The sequence below is a fragment of the Episyrphus balteatus genome, chromosome 3 (genome assembly GCF_945859705.1).
Source record: "Episyrphus balteatus chromosome 3, idEpiBalt1.1, whole genome shotgun sequence".
NCBI lineage: Eukaryota > Metazoa > Arthropoda > Insecta > Diptera > Syrphidae > Episyrphus > Episyrphus balteatus.
The window spans coordinates 70,596,574-70,613,679 of NC_079136.1; the positions used below are offsets into that span (position 1 = coordinate 70,596,574).

At 32.3% G+C, this 17,106-nt stretch overlaps 1 protein-coding gene across 1 annotated transcript; it reads right to left on the minus strand.

The window, feature by feature from the left end:
• Nucleotides 1-1,670: 1,670 nt before the first annotated feature.
• LOC129915879 (replication protein A 70 kDa DNA-binding subunit) lies at nt 1,671-11,982 on the minus strand. The gene is made up of 8 exons (XM_055995576.1): nt 11,801-11,982; nt 11,489-11,733; nt 6,011-6,669; nt 5,836-5,945; nt 2,523-2,749; nt 2,206-2,461; nt 1,946-2,140; nt 1,671-1,885 (listed from the first exon to the last, which is right to left on the minus strand). Exons 1-8 carry the CDS (start codon nt 11,834-11,836, stop codon nt 1,769-1,771), a joined length of 1,845 nt encoding a protein of 614 aa, XP_055851551.1. The 5' UTR covers nt 11,837-11,982; the 3' UTR covers nt 1,671-1,768.
• Between the last annotated feature and the right edge of the window lie 5,124 nt (nt 11,983-17,106).

Here is a 17,106-nt window from a genome sequence, read left to right on the forward strand (position 1 = left end):
GGAATATTTGACTGTACTTTTAAAAAAGTTTTTTTGAGAATGCTTTTGTATAAGTTCGTAGTTATACGGAACGATGGAAACTCAAACTCAATCATATCAAAATAAGGAGTAGCATCACAAACCATAACTTATGCTTCCAAGTCTATGATGGAAATGTAAATAAAATGCACGACTGGGGCCGCACGCACTTGCTCTTGCAGTTCAAAGCACTTTTATGTTAGCTTACTTGTAGATTATAAGAGCTGCCTCTATATAAATTTTTAAGAAATTTGGTTGGTGTAGTTGAAGAGACGGCATGGAGGCCAAATGTTAGTTAAATAAAAAATTTTTTCATTTGGCATGACTTTATTGAGAAAAACTAAAAATGCAGTTTTACTGCAATTACTTTGAATATTACGTATGCAAAATTTTATCAAAATCATTAGAGCCATTTTTGTGAAAATTGCAATAACTCCATAATAATGTACGGGAAGAGCCGACATCCGCGATTTAAAAAAATGTAAAGACCATATTTCCACTATCCGTATTTTTTGAGAAAAACTAAAAACGCAGTTATGTTAGATCTATGTACAGCATTACGTGTGTTAAATTTGCAATAACTCAAAAATTTTGTATGGGAGGTATACGTTCTAAGCGACATATTAAAAAACAAAAAAAAACTAACCTTGGAAATTACGAAAAAAACATCCGTACCAAATTTCAAGAAAATCCGTCAACCCGTTTAGGGTTGCACAGATGGACGCACCGACGCACAGACCGACGGACGTCATGACGAAACCCACTTTTTTGGACTTCTCCATTATCGTAATGTTAGTTTTGATTAAAACCTCGAATTTTTTTTTGACACGAAAGCAATACTTGCCCTATAGAGCAAGTAAAAACTATTCGTTATCTCGAACATTATAATACATGGTGTCTACTATTTTTCAAATTAAATTCCCTGACTTTCCCTGACCATTTCCAAAATTTTCCCTGACAAAAAAATTAAAAAATATCATATCATCTCATGAGAATATTTTTTTTTTATATAATTCCATGAATAGTAGGTTCTTGCTCAAATTATTGGAATGAAAATGGTCAACTCTTTGTGTTGTTTTATTCAAAACAAAATCTTTGTACTTCTTGTACCGCTCGAAAGGTGTTTAAAAATACTTTCGAATTCTGGAAAACCCATAAATTCGCTTTCTCAATATCGATTATAAACCATGCATTTCATTTCTTCGAAGTTACAATTGACCAAAATCATTGGTCCTTTTTGAGCTACTTTTGTAAGTACTTCATCGAAGCAAAAAACATATTCCTCAAATTTTTTTATGGTGGAAGTGAAGTGCGATGTCGTGATTCATAGCATATGAACATTTTCCTTTTCCCAGCTCAAATTGTAACTCAAATTATCCACAAATCACAAGCTTACAAGATTGGAATCTAGTTTTCATTGTTTCACATTATTCTGCGATAAATAGCGAAAACAGCATGTTTTGAAAGCGCATTTACAAAAACCTTTTTGTAGAGCTTCTTTTTAAGAAAAAGCCCTTCTAATTCGCGAACAGTGTGTTTCTATTCTAATGATCGGTAGTGTATCACTTATTCTTTGCTTCCTCAGAATAATGAGATCCATATTCTTTTGTGTTTCCATGATCTACCATATTTTCAAACAAAAACAAATATAGTTTAATATGCATTATAAATTTGTATTCACTGGAATATTTTATAAAGTATAATAATAAACATAACATAAAGAAACAAAGAAATATAAATAAGAAGAAATTCAATCATTTTTGCCAATTCCAGTTAATTCTTTCAAGCTGTTGATTAAATATTTGTTGTACTCTTTGTGATTAATTGGAGATGCAGCCATTACAGTTAATTTATTCCTTGGTGTATCCTATGTAATAAACATAAAAATCTCAGATTTTATTTTAAAGATAATACAAAATATGCTTACACCATATGTTTCAACTTTGGATCTAAGTCTAAAAACAAATTCATGAAAATTGATTGATGAAAATATTTGCTCAGCTTCCTGTGGATCATTTTCAAGGGCTTCGCCAATTTCCTTTGATGTCTTTCCCAGCAATTGTTCACCCAAATCACTGAAACATGTTACCCAACGGCTTGAGGTCCAATCACCGACTTCCATCTACAAATAAATACATTTTTGACATGACTTTGTTTAGAATAAGCCTAAGAAAGAAAAAAACTCACATTAATCAATAGGCGATACTTAAAATCGGGGAACATAGCATTACACTTTTCACAGCGATAATGACCATTATTTTCATCAATGACTTTTTTATTACATTCCGGTTGTGGACATGCTTTGTAGGTAGAATTTGTGCTTCGAATTAGCCTAACAACAGCTTTGCATTGGAAGTAATCTGGTTTCTCACCAGAACCCAAATTCTTAGCACGTGCTTCATAAAATGATACCCAATCGGCGTTGTAAGATCCACCACCAGTTCTTTAATAGTAGTTCGATTTAATTATAAATTAATATTTGGAATTTATTCAAAATCATGTACCTGGTTGAAACGCTTGTAGATATGTTAGCGCCACCGCCATTATCAAACCATCCTCGAAGTCTGTGACCTTCTGGTATGTCTGGATTTATTTTCATAACAGAACCGGCACCCATGCTTAAACTTTTGCCACCGCCAAACTCGGACACACGCGCTCCTTTAACTAAAATAACGTGCTGTGATCCAGTTTCGAATTTTTCTGCATCATCACCCCAAAGTGTGAGTTGTACCTTTTGTTTTAAGAAATTGGATTCTATTTATTTTATGCTATTCAATTTATTGTACCTAATACTGTGATCGTGAATGAATGCATGATATTTCGAAATGATGAAAATTCAAATGATTAATGGAACCCGACTTTCATACACAGTATACTTTCTCGGAGAAATGATATTAGAAATAATAAGGGTATTCACGTAACGAGATAATTTTCTACTTTGCAGAAAAATAGAAAATTCCGCAAAAGGTTTAAATGAACACACCAGCAGAAAATAATTGCGTAAACAAGGGAAACAAACAGCTGTTTGTTAAACGTCAAATTGACCTTGTTTAATTAAAAAAAATAAGTCAAGCAAATACTATGCAACAATAAAAAAATGTAATTTGCTCAAATAAAATAATATTCTCTTTTCATTATTAACATATTTTATTTGTGGTTATCTGAATAGTAAGACATAAATCGCGTTCAAAAAGATATTCCAAATACGGGGATCCCAGATAGCCTATCCGATAGGTGATTGAACACACCCAAAGTTTATCTGATTTTTTTTTCTACGGTTTCTGCTTCAAATTTGTGAGATAAAATTCTATGATTTGCGGAATATTTTTCCTATACAAATTTTGACAGCTCATTTCTACCGATAGAAAATTCTACAGTTTCTACGGTTTCTACGGGGTTTCCGCGTTTACGTGAATACCCCTAATAAATATGCGGGAAAGACAGTGCTTACCAAGTGCGAAAGATTAAATCTTTGTATCAACTGCCTATCAAATGATATGCTTTCAGCTCAGGGGACATTTTTCAGTCAAAGACTGTCTAAGAGGCAGAGTTTTTCCGCCATTCCTAAACGAATATGAACTTACATACGATTCACAGTTTACAAAAGGTATGAGAGTAAATTTACGGCAAAAAGATGCTTTCACGATAAAATAAAGTACGATGTTGAAGCCAAGTTAAAAAAAATGCTCTGAAGAAACTTCCCGGCATTTTCTGAAGTCAATTCGGAAAACGCTTCAGAAGCCTCGGGAAAATTGATACCTCAGTCGAGATAATTAAAGATCAAATAACTCTTCTGCTACATTTTTCGGAACTTAAATAATTATGTAATTGACATCTCGATCTCTAATAAGTTGGTCACCAGAAAAAGATAAAAACTTGGAGACTGGTATCATTATCCCCCAAAGATATAAAACCTTTCAAAGAAAAGCCCAAAAACTCCATGAAAAAAACTTATTCATACCACCTCAAAAAAGGTTGAGGTTGAAAACATCCTGGATTGTTTCTAGAGAAAAGTTCTTCCTGCGATTTTTGGTCCCGTATGTTTTAATGGTGATTGAAAAAGAAGATATAAAAACGAATTTCACGGGTTTTATAAAAACACTAACCAAGCCAAAAGAGTAAAAAAGCAGCGCCTGAGATGTCTAGGTCACGTGGCGCGCATGGACAACAATGTTCTGTCCCGGAAAGTTTTCGACTCCAACCCTGAGGGACGGCGCAGTAGAGGAAGACCTCGCCTGAGGTGGCGCAACCAGGTGGAAGGGGACCTCAATCGACTGAGCTTGCGAAACTGGAAGCAGCGAGCTAAGGATAAAGGTTCAAATCCACAGTGGATTGTAGCCGCCTCACTGGTCACCCTATGTAAGTAAGTAAGGCAGGGCAGTAAGTTGCATAGTTTTCGAGGAATTAAATTCTAAACGTTTCTCCTTTGCAAGCATTTTGGTACAAAACTAAATGATGAGGGGCCTATGCTTAACACTTTGATAGTTTTTTTTAAAATTTTTTGTAGCTAGAACGAAACACACAGTTAGTTTCTTCGCAGAGTTTTTGGCGATCGAATATGTGCTTATTCCACAGAACGTGGTTTGTAATGGATATACGTAGAATTGAAAGCTGTAAGGTTTTCTCGTTTCCAAAATGGGAGTGTTTCCTTTTAACGACAATAAGTACCATTGCGTTTTTGAAGCATTAAATTCTACTCGTTTTCTTATTCTCCATTGGACAATGCATTCGAAATCATAATTTAATGAGCTTATCATATTTTGACGTTGGTATGAATCTTCAAATGAATATAAAAAACTGAGGGTACAAACATCAGCGAAACAAGTGGATTAGAAGTTTCAGAAAACAGATCATTGATAAAAATTAGGCTTTTAGGTTATGGGTTTCAGACTGGAATCTATGAAATATAACTTTTAAAAAATCAAGTAAACTAATTACTTTTTCAAAAACGGTGTAAAGATTTGTTCCACTGATCGGTGAGATAAACTTTTATAAATTGCTACGAAATCCGTACTGTTGAGAATTAACAAGCTTCCGTTTTTAGAGGTAATTTCTTTAGCTAGAAATCAATCAGCGTTTCCATGACCTTGGAAAGTAGGCACGTTGCACGTAAGTGCATGGGTCGGATTAGGATTTTCGATCCACTCTTAAAGAGACTAGTGTAGCAGGATGGATGAAAAAGCTTACGGATTGGTTTTGCCAGCGTTAAAGAACACCTCTTTAAAAGATGGGAGGGCTAACAAATGGGCCAGAAGATTTGTGTATGTCAAGATTTTTAAGAAGATTTTTTTGGCAACTTTCAAAACCTAATTCAGACAATTTATGTTGATTATCCTAATTAAACCAAAATGTATACTTTAAATAATAGATTATGTATATCTATGACGCAATTTTAACAAAGTAGTAAAAGACGAAAATTGGACGAAATTCACAGTATTTTGCGAGTCCCGGACTAAGATCTTTTTTCCAAATATGTATCTCAAAAACCTGACAAGCAAAGCAGTAACTACAGAGTGCGGAACACTTTTAAATAAATTGTTTAGATTTAAAATTAAAAATTTTTGTTGGAACACTTTTTCTTTATCATTCAAAGGATTTGAAATTTTGAGAAGAAGAAATGCGGGAAAAGCGCGGTGAGGGCGAATACGCCAATTTGTATTTTTATTCTTAAACCCAAAGATAATAATAAATAATTTGTGTGATGTTCTTATCTAATTTGACTACTGAAGTGGAAAATGACAATTAACGGATTATGTTGTATGAGATCTTATCTGACTTTCATTTAAATTTAAAAAAAATATTTCAAGCTTAACTTACCGCAGCATTACTTATATCAACAAGAGTTAGTTCACGTTTTTTGAATTCCTTATTTGCCCTTGAAGTAAATGTATTTAATTCACCAACATCACGACAAATACCAATTGTGTCTAAGATAATAAATTTACACAAATTGAAACTTTCTCTCAACAAAAAATATTTGAAAAAATCTTACCAACAGCAGCTTTAGGTTCAATATTTGCAATTTGTGAAATTGGCACTAAATTATATTGAACTTGTGGAATGCCATCGTCTTCTTCTTCACAAGGCTGAACTAGTGTCTCTCCAGTAAAAGTCATCTCGTAATCATTTTTAAGAGAAGAATATTGCTTATTTGCTGGCTTCAGCTGACACTTTGAGAAGAAATAAACTTTATCCACTTCAATCATATCGTAATACCGATCGCATTGCTCTTTGAATGCTGTAGCACGAATTTCACCAGATTCGTCTAGGAGATCCATATTGAAGAGTTTGCCTTCTCCTTTAGCATTACTCCAAGTACGTATGCCTGACTTGGATGTAACACGTGCTTTGATAACCCATTTATTTTGGTATGGAGTTAAACTAGCTATGGGAGCAGTCATGGAAGGATTCATCGATTGATTCATTGAAGTGCTATTATAGTTGTTGTTTGACGAAGAGTTATATGAGTTTCCATTGGTTGTTTTCGATGAGTATGTTGACTCACTGGCCAATTTTGGTGGAGCAGCAGGCGCTGGTGCAGGTTTATTAGCAATTGTTGCTTCACCAGTAAATTGAACAGGATTACCGATTTTTTTACCAACTTCTGCTCCATGATTCAAAACAGTTAGTTCTAAAATGATCAACACTCGCCTATTGAATAGAGATTAGAAATTAAAATTAAGACAAAAAAAAAATAAAAGTATATTATCATTTTACGTTAGATCAGAATTTATAATTATGGTGATACCACATAAGTGCAGGGACACTTTCCATTTAAATGCAACTAATGTAGAAAAATTTGGTCACAATATGGCTGTTTGCAGAGAAAGGGCATGACTTGAAGATTTAAAATGAAAATTGGGTATACATAGCCACAGAGGACAATGACCCCAGGTGGTTTTTGTTTTTCTACTTTCATTGGAAAAAGATCAGATTGCTAGATGAAATTTTTCCTCGACTCAGGCACATCAGAACATCTAAAGAACAGTAAAGTTTATCTAACAAACACCAGTGAAATCGGACGAACCAAAACAAAATATATGTTGCTAAATCTTGAACTTATCCACACGCAGACAAAATTGGATATTCAAGTATCAAGCTATGAGGATGCGATAACGGTGCGATAACGTTCTATTACTTCAAAATAAAATTTAAATTATAAAATCAAAGTGCAACACAGGCGATCTACCAAGTCTAATTTTTTTTTATTTCGGAACTGTTGGTTTTCAAAATGAATCATATAGGCAGATATGAAATAACGTGTACAGAGAGAAACTATTCAGTCTATCGTCTGTTCAAGCAATTTAAAAATGTGTCTTATCACAAATTAAAAAAAAAAAAATCACCCACTTAGTAGATTGCGTGGGATTCTATCTCTTTCCGATAGTATAGATACTTTTTGCAAAGAGTCCTTAGAAATGTGCATCTGATGATAATTTTTTAAGTACAAATAAGACGGTTCTTAGGGTACTATACTTTTTCTCTAGAATGATCCAAGTCAAATTCGCTTAGAAAATCACCGAAGCCTTCATTATCGCGAAACATTTAAGAAAAGGCAAGGCATAAACTAACAGCACGCAATTTGATTTTTATCGAGAAGAAAAGAAAAATATTTTAGGGTGTTAATCAGACAAAAGTATCTGCTTTCATCGAAAAAAAAAAGCTGAAATGCCATCGACTCGGACAAAAAGTGACAAGATATAGGTATAGTTCCCAAGAATTCAGTAGGTCTGTTTAATGAAAAAAATTAAGAACAGAACAGATCAGAACAGCACAAGTTCTTGAAAATTGTCAGAACGAGAAAGAACAGAAAAACTCAACTTTGTATTTCAAAAGATTATTAGAGTCTATATTAGAGGAATTTCATGAATAAGTGGACACGAATTTTAAACAAATTATGCAGACTTTTTTTCTATTTCTAATAGCAAATTACTATTTACAAACGGCAACTCTTTATGCAAGTTTCAACAAAAGATTCTTTGTTATATTCCCTTATGGCTAGAAATTAAACCCAGGGAGTATAATCTAAAAGCATTTTTAAAGCATAAGCTTGCCAACTACAGAAGAATTTCACATAAACGTGACGGAAAAACAAGCCCACAGAAAGCAAGATGAATATAAAAGTGACGATGATAATATCGCCTTGCAATTGCTTAAATAAATTAACATTTGAGCAAGCTTCGTTACACAATACTGGATTTTAAAATCACTTTTATGAAAATGCGTCTATTCTTTATTTTTGCAACAGTAAATGGCAGGTAACCTGAGTTACTCAATTATTGTAACGTGAGTAACGTAAATATTTTTTAAAATTTTACTCGAAATATTGAACAAATTTTTAGTTTTGTCACTAATTTTAAAAGCTTGTAATTTTGTATGTACATTATATGTCATCTTCATTAAACAAATTAAGATTCTTAATTTCACAAAAAAACTTCAAACTGTTGGACTCTTAAAACTCATGTCCGATTATTGTAACGTGAGTTAAAAACAGACTTTTATTTCTTAGCAAATGCTTAAAATAAAAAAAAATGTTTTACTTAATTATGAAAGTAATTATTATGCTACATTCATGGACAGTATTTATGAATCAATTTATATTAAAATTGCCAAAAAAAAAAAAAATATATTTATTTATTGGAAATTTTTTTAAATGTAACGTGAGTTACCACGGAATTGCCCTTGGGTTGAAACTATTTTTCCATCGAATGCCATCAAGTTGTGGGAGATTCCACATTTAATGTGCGTGAACAATTATTTGTCGAGTTACTAGTGCTTTTAAGAAAAATAAGGTGCTTCCTTATTGGTGTGTTGTCAAAAAATAAAAGTATAGAATGGCAGACGGCTTTAAGATGGAGAATTGCCACGATTTCCAGGCAAAAAAAGGTAACATGAGTAGTGTTATGAATTATTCAATAAATTAACAAATTCTGAAAGATGAAGCCTTTTACTTTGGTTCGTCTTCGTTGAATTTCACATTAACTTTCGAATAAGGGAGTATCGAATTTCCGAATAAAACAAGCAAAATAGTTGGCACTTAAGAGCCGTTCGATTATCGCATATTAAAACGTTCTTACTGCCGATTTCTTCACAGAGTCCTAGCACTAGTACCGGCCCTAGTCCTAAAGTTAGTACTCAAATCGGTATCAACTCATTTCTTCACTCAGGTACTAAGCCTTAGAACTGTCAATTTAGTACCGAGTACTAGTTAGGACTCGGTACTAGCTAGCTCCTCAAAATCAGCTAGGACCTGGTTATTATACCAATCGTTAGGACTCAAATCGGTACCAAATGATTTCTTCACCAAAGTCCTAAGCCTTAGTACTGTCAAATTGGTACCGAGTATTAGTTAGGACTCGGTATTTATTAGGACCTCGAAATCGGTAGTCTAGCGCTTAGTACTTGAATCAAAGCAATGAATTTCAATCATTTCGTTTAATTTTTTAATTTCTTGGGTGTTGTTTCGTACTTTTTTGTTGATTTTGTTGAAATAAACGATTTTTTAAATTTCCCAAGAACACCTGAAATGAGAAATGCAATACCAGAACGTGAAGAATGAACAAAAGAACACTTCTGGATGAAAAAGTAACAAAAATGTATATCGAACTTTTTAAAAGTGAAAACCAAGTGAAAATAGAGGGGATTTGCGTAGACACTCTACATTTGCATTTCTCGACGCCCGACAATGCTGGAAACCATTTACGATTAAAGTTATACTCATACTTGGAAAAAAGTAACCTGAGACTACTCAAAGTATGATCTTTCGAGTCCATTTTTTGGGTGCAACAATTTTTGAACCACAGTATCACAGATGGATGTCCGACATCAATCTTCTAGTTTCAAACACAAAATATAGACCAGGGTCGATAATTTTTGAAACCAAAAAAAATCATAGTAGAATGAAACATATTGGAAAATTAGGTGAATATGATGAAAATTAAAGGAAAAATAAATTACGGGCGAGGCGAGTTCGGGAAGTGGGTGGGTTGAGTTTTTAATGGTAAAAAATGGTATATCTCGATTTCCGGCAAAACTACAAGTCCTATAGAAAAAAGTTGTATGACAAAGTTGTAGGTAATAAAAAGATCTACAACTTTTGTATCAACAATTTTTTCACATAACCTCAAAATTTATGTGAAAAATTCAAAAAACCGAGTTTTTGGTTTTTTATTTTTATCTTTTTCAAAAACAAAAATTTTTTCTACGAAATTTGGTGAAAACTCACCTTATTATATCCCAAATACACTGTAATTTATTTGATTTAAAATATTTATTTTTTAACCTTTTTTTTGACTTAATACCAAAAAAACACCCTAATTTTCAATCGAAAATTCACGTGTCAAAATATCATTTTTTTTTTCAAAAAATCGGTAGGATTTGTTGACTTCTTGTAAAGTTTCACCACATTTTTTTTTTATTGTTCAATAATCTTTTTATATTTTTTTTTACTTTTTGTCTATATTTATTTTGCAAACATCCCTTAAATATCAAAATTAATTATTTCAAACATCAAAATATTGTCAGAATGACAGTTAGACCAGTTTTATACGTATTAATTCTTAGGACCGCCTTGTGAACTTAGATCAGGTCCTATAAATGTGAAGAAATGCTCAGGTCCTAACTTTTCCTTAGGACCGAGTACTAGTGCTAGGACCTGGTCTAGCAAGACTGGGTACTAAGCTGACTTAGGACTTATGTGAAGAAATTGGCCGTTAATGTTTTTGAAGGCATCGGCTTTGGTCTATAAGGAAGTATCGAATTTCCGAATAAAACAAGCGAAATAGTTGGCACTTAAGAGCCGTTCGATTATCGCATATTAAAACGTTCTTAAAGTATTACAGAGTTCAGAATTTGCGAATTCGAATATTTTTATTTTAGAATCGAGATACATCGTTGGGCCCCCAGTAAAATCTATACCAAAGAACAAAACCCAAACCAAACTTTACACATCCCGTTTCATTTTGAAGCAACTGTGACTGGGTCAAAAATGTTTGGATTTGATTTGAAAGAAATATTCTTTGAGTTGTATTCGAATCAGCGTAGGTATATTGGTTGACAAAGGAAGACAGGTCTCAAAAATAACCTCTATGGGCATTTTAGTCAAGTCGACCTGGTCACAAAGCCATGGTATATATTTAGTTTTTCGCTGACTGACTAAAGAGGATAGTTGGATAAGATTTAGCGTAACCCTGGAGGTTGGAATATAAACGCAAGAGTAAGACCATTTTGGGTGCATAGCATTAAAATATTCACATAACTGATCATTGTTTCTACCAATTGGAAAAAAACATGGGAAACTTATCTTTACATCTAACTCTAGCGGTCTTATAAGGAGAACAAAGAATTACAACAATAAATATGGACAAGAAAAACATGTGCAACGCAATAACAATTTGACAGCTTCTTGAGACTCTTTCTCTAATATATAGACAAGTTGTAACATGTTAAGAACATTATGAAGAATACTTACTTATCAACTTTATCCGATTTGTTAACCATTGAAGTGATGTAGCGATCAACGCGAATAATTGTATATTCCACAAGGTTTCCCTCCTTGTACAAATCATTTAATTGTGTGGCCAACATGGCGAAACTATTCAAGTATTTGCCATCGGATACAAGAAGTCTGTAGCGTTCATTGTCACCTCCAGATATTTTTTTGGTTCCTAAAATTTGGAGGACCGGCTTTTCACAATCGCCACCAGTCATAATCATCTGCACAGGAATGTATGAACAATTGTATGAATATTTTTGTTTGTTCAGGAAATAAATACTAAATTACCTCCATACATCCTGTAGATAAAGGTGAGATTGCCATTGTTTATAATTTTTTAGTTTTTCTTTGTTTTGGATAATTTTAATAAATAAAATAAACAGGAAACAATTTTGCGTTATATTTCACAAGAACAAGACACAAAAGATAGCTAAATAGCTGTTTGCTGTTGTAGGTAGAATGCAATTTTTTTTGTGTATTTTTAAAAACGGCGCAAATTTTGACAGCAAGCATATGGAGAGCCTCTGGATGTGAGTAAATGAACTTTTGTGGTTGTCTCACAAGGCAGCGTTCAAAAATGAAATACATATGTTTCTAGTACATAAGCTAGCTCATAGATGGCACTCGATATAATTTTAATTTGAATTTAACTGGCAGCCGTTTGATAGTGGTGGCGTTGCTTTGGAATAATTAAAAGTGGGATAACTATTTTAAATTACCCATCTAACAATTTCGCTTTTATAACGATGATCAGAAGTTTCTCGTCATGATTAATTTCACACCTAAAAGACTCATATAACCCTCATTAAGATAAAAAAGGCGAATTTTTTTCACTCCTATTAAACCTTTTAGAAGTACAATGTAAGACTTCTGTAAAGTTTCTCATCAACAAACGAAAGTGGTGGAGGAGAACAAAAAGTGAGGGAGGAGATACAAAAGGAGGGGAAATAAAAGGAGGAGAAATAAAAAAAAAAAATTAAATTGTGTTGCATTTGTGTACCTACATATATTGACTTTTATTTTAATGTTAACTTATTTTTATAAACCAAGTTTATTCGAGGAGCTAGGTTAATAATAAGTATAACGGCCATATTATTCACTCTGAATTTAGTTTGGATTAAAGTTAATTTTAAATCCCATCACTCAAATCTGAATTTCATATATATCCAAGGATTTAATTTTTTGTTTGTGATTATTCAATAAATTTTGTATAATTTGCATTTAGGCTTGACCATACAAAAATTCCACATCTACACGTTGATGTTTCAGTTTGGAATTTTTTTCATACATAAATCCCAACTAACATTTCAGTTGGTAAATGTACTACAGAAACTACGTTTCAGCTTCTTTTTAACTTTAGTAAGGTTGTTGGGCATGGAAAAAGGAGAACATTAAACAAGTTTGACCCTATATAAGAATGTACTTTGAAGGTCTATAAGAAAGAAAAACGAAGCTTTACCGAAGCTTTGAAATTTGACAGATAGCTTCGGAAGAGCTTGTATAGTTCTTTAATACATGTCTTATCGAAATTAAAAAAAAACAACTACAGAAACAAAAAAGAATTTTCTTTTTTAATTGGTTTTGATTTGATTTTAAATCATGAATTTAATCTTTTAATCAGAAATTATATACAACATTCCATTAGTTTTTTTAGTATCAGCCCTATTCTGATGTTCACGTGAATATCCCAACTAACATTTCAGCTTCGGTTAAGGTATTACAAAAGCTACATTTCAGCTTCTTTTAAACTTTAGTAAGGTTGTTGGGCATGGAAAAAGGAGAACGTTATACATGTTTGACCCTCTATAAGAAGTTTAAACGAAGCTTTACCGAAGCTCTAACGAAGCTTTGAGATTTGACAGATAGCTTCGGAAGAGCTTGTATAGCTCTTTAATACATGTCTTATCGAAATTAAAAAAAAAACAACTGCAAAAACAAAAAAGAATTCTTTTTTAAATGGTTTTTATTTGATTTTATATCATGAATTTTATCTTTTAACCTGAAATTATATATATAATTCCAATAGTTTTTAGTATATCTATTGATAATAATTTTAAAAGTATATAATTTTTTTACCACACCCAGGAATCGAACTTCGTTCCTACTTGGTGGCAGTCCGCCACTCAACCCACTCGGCCATCCTAGTAGGGGAGAGTGGCGGACAGTGAGACACCCTTTTTTTAAATTGGTATATCTTAGAATGTTTTCGAGATAGCTTAACGAAACTTTGAAGTTAGTTTAAGACATATTTTATCTTAATGTTGCAAAAAAACTTATAGTTAAAGAATGAATGAGGGCATCACATTGGACTAAAATGTAGAAAAAGTCAAAACGTCTCACTGTTTGAAAGGGGTGCGATCAGTGAGACATTCTTAGGTGAAAAAAAAAATAACGAAAACGTCAAATAATTAGGTAATTGACAAGTATATACTTAATTAATTTATGTTACTTTAACCCATTTATTCAAAAAAAAAAAAACAAAAAGCCAAAAAAAAATGAAAGAAAAAACAATACGAAATCATTTTGAAGTCATGCTAAAATAATAGATTTTTTTAAAATCTATATGTCTCACTGTTTGCTTTTTAAAAAACCTATGTCTCACTGTTTGCTTTTTAATAATGTCTCACTGTTTACTTTTTGTCATTTTTCGGAAAAATATAAAATTACAAAAAACGAGAAGGAATTCTAATTCAATGATATTTTTTTATGAAAGAACATATAAATATAATACATATGTAAAAAAAGTTCTGTCCACTAACCAGATTTTTTTGTGTTATACACTCTTTTTATAACACTCCAAAAACTACTTTCACCTGATTTTGTGTGATATTTTACGGCGGGGGAAAATGGACAGCTTTAATTAAGTCGGGACAAAATTAAAAGACGCAGACGGGGAAATAAACGTTTTGACCCAAACTAGCGTTACTGTGCTTATTTTCAGAAAAGAGAAAAATGGATTGTCTCACTGTTTGCACCGTCTCACTGTCCGCCACTCTCCCCTATATTCATTAATGAAATCAAAAACTTAATCAGTTCAAATAGCAGAAATGTCAAAAAAAAATGCCTGAGCTAAGTTATTCAATGTCAAAACCAAAAAGTGTCCGAGCTAGATTATCCAATATCAAAACCAAAAATCAAATACTAAACTTAGTAATTTCTGTAAAGCTTGTATAAATTCATTAATCAGGCTTTTCCGAAAAGAAGTTTTTTTTCGTTTAAGTTTCTTTAACAGTATTCAAACAACTTATTAGAAGTTGTTAAACAAGTTCGAACTTCTATAAGCAATTAAATTCTGAAGCAAGCTCAATACAAGCTGTATAAAAAGTAGTACCTGCGAGATCTCAATTTATAGAAGCTGTTGTGCTAGTTGGGATAAGATCCGATTCACACACATTCGATTCACTTTAACGCTACCTTGCCAATCTGCTATTCATCGGGTAAACTGTATTATCATCCCTCTATTTGACGTCCTCGTCAACGTCAACTTAAAAAAAAAAAATGGTGACGAAATAAATTGAAAGTAAAAAAAATATTTTTGTTTGTGTTTATTTACATAGAAAAAATAAAAACAACCCATTACATGTCAAGAAATAATCAAAAATTTATGAAAAGTGGCTTTCTGCTTAATTTTAAAGATGGTGAATTAATTTTTACAACCAACGGATTGCAAATGTATGGAGCAAGTTCATTCACGTGCATAGTGGAATACCGAACAATATTACCGATATTACCGACTTGAGTTTGGCTTCCCCCCAATGAAAAGCAGTATGGCAATTGGTGAATATTAAGAGATTATTCCCCCCGATGGATAGCAGAATACCCAACTAGCACAACAGCTTCTATAAATTGAAATCTCGCAGGTTCTACTTTGTATACAGCTTATATTAAGCTTGCTTCAGAATTTAACTGCTTATAGAAGTTCAGACTTGTTTAACAACTTCTAATAAGTTGTTTAAATACTATTAAAGAAACTTAAACGAAGAAAGCTTGTTTTTCTTATTAGCCTGTTTAATGAATTTATAGAAGCTTAACAGAAATTACCAAGTTTTGTATTTGATTTTTGGTTTTGATATTAAATAATCTAGCTCGGACACTTTTTGGTTTTGACATTGAATACTTTAGCTCGGACATTTTTTTTGCTAACTGATTAAGTTTTTGATTTCATTAATGACTACCACCAAGCAGATACGAAGTTCGATTCCTTTGTGTGGTAAAAAAATTATATACTTTTAAAATTATTATTAATAGATATACTAAAAACTAATTTAATGTTATATATAATATCAGATCAAAAGATAAAATTCATGATTTAAAACCAGTTAAAAAAGAATTCTTTTTTGTTTTTGTAGTTTTTTTTTTTTAATTTCGATTTTTTTAATTAAAGAGCTATACAAGCTCTTCCGAAGCTATCTGTCAAATCTCAAAGCTTCGGTAAAGCTTCGTTTAAGATCCTTATAGATTGTCAAATTTGTATAACGTTCTCCTTTTTCCATGCCCAACAACCTTACTAAAGTTTAAAAGAAGCTGAAATGTAGCTTTTGTAATACCTTAACCGAAGCTGAAATGTTAGTTGGGTAGGGCTGTATATCTATTATTAATAATTTTAAAAGTATACAATTTTTTTACCACGCCAAGGAATCGTACCTACTCGGTGGCAGTCCGCCACTCAACAACTTCGAACTTCTATTAGCAATTAAATTCTGAAGCAAGCTCAATACAAGCTGTATAAAAAGTATTACCTATGAGATTTCAATTTATAGAAGCTGTTGCGTTAGTTGGGGTACCCGTACCGCTACCGCATGTAGGTACCCTTCGGTGTGATGGCCAAGCCTTTTATCTTTATTTTTCATTTTCAAAATTTTTGAAAAAACAATTGAACACTGTGAAAATTAATTTTACATCCGGATTTACCTATATATTAAATACTTAAATTAAAATTAAATAAATTTTATTTCTTTACATCCTGAATTATTTTTAAACTAGTGAATAATATGGCCGTAAAAGAGCAACAATTTAATCTTACCAATTTTAACTGTTTTTATATTTTATTTCAACTATTTAACACAAAAAATAATTACAATAACGCACTTGAGAATCTTGGAGTGTGAATAAAAATCAAACTTTCCAACTAACGTCATTATATTGTGACGCTATAAGCACTTCCCAACATCATTAAAGTGTGACACTAAACAGAACTCCAGAGAAGCTTTATACAATGCTTACAGAGAGTTTTTCATGGCACCTGTAATACAACTTAAAGATACTCCTAAGAAATTTCTTACAAACTATTTTTTTCTCTGCCAACTATACTCAGGCTCGTTAACTAATGCTGGGAAAAAATTCTTCAACAGTTTCTCGAGTTTCGTGAAAAAATACGAATGTTTTTCTTCAAAGAAAGAAATTTGTAGTTGAAATCTGCGACTCAAATTTGCGACTCTCAAATCTACGACTCGGATTTGTGACTCAAATCTGTGACTCACAGATTCGAGTCGCAGATTTGAATCTGCGACTCAGAATCTTATTCGAGTCGCAGATTTGAGTCGCAGATCTGAGCTTAGATTTGGGTCGCAGATTCGAGTCGGAGATTTGATTCG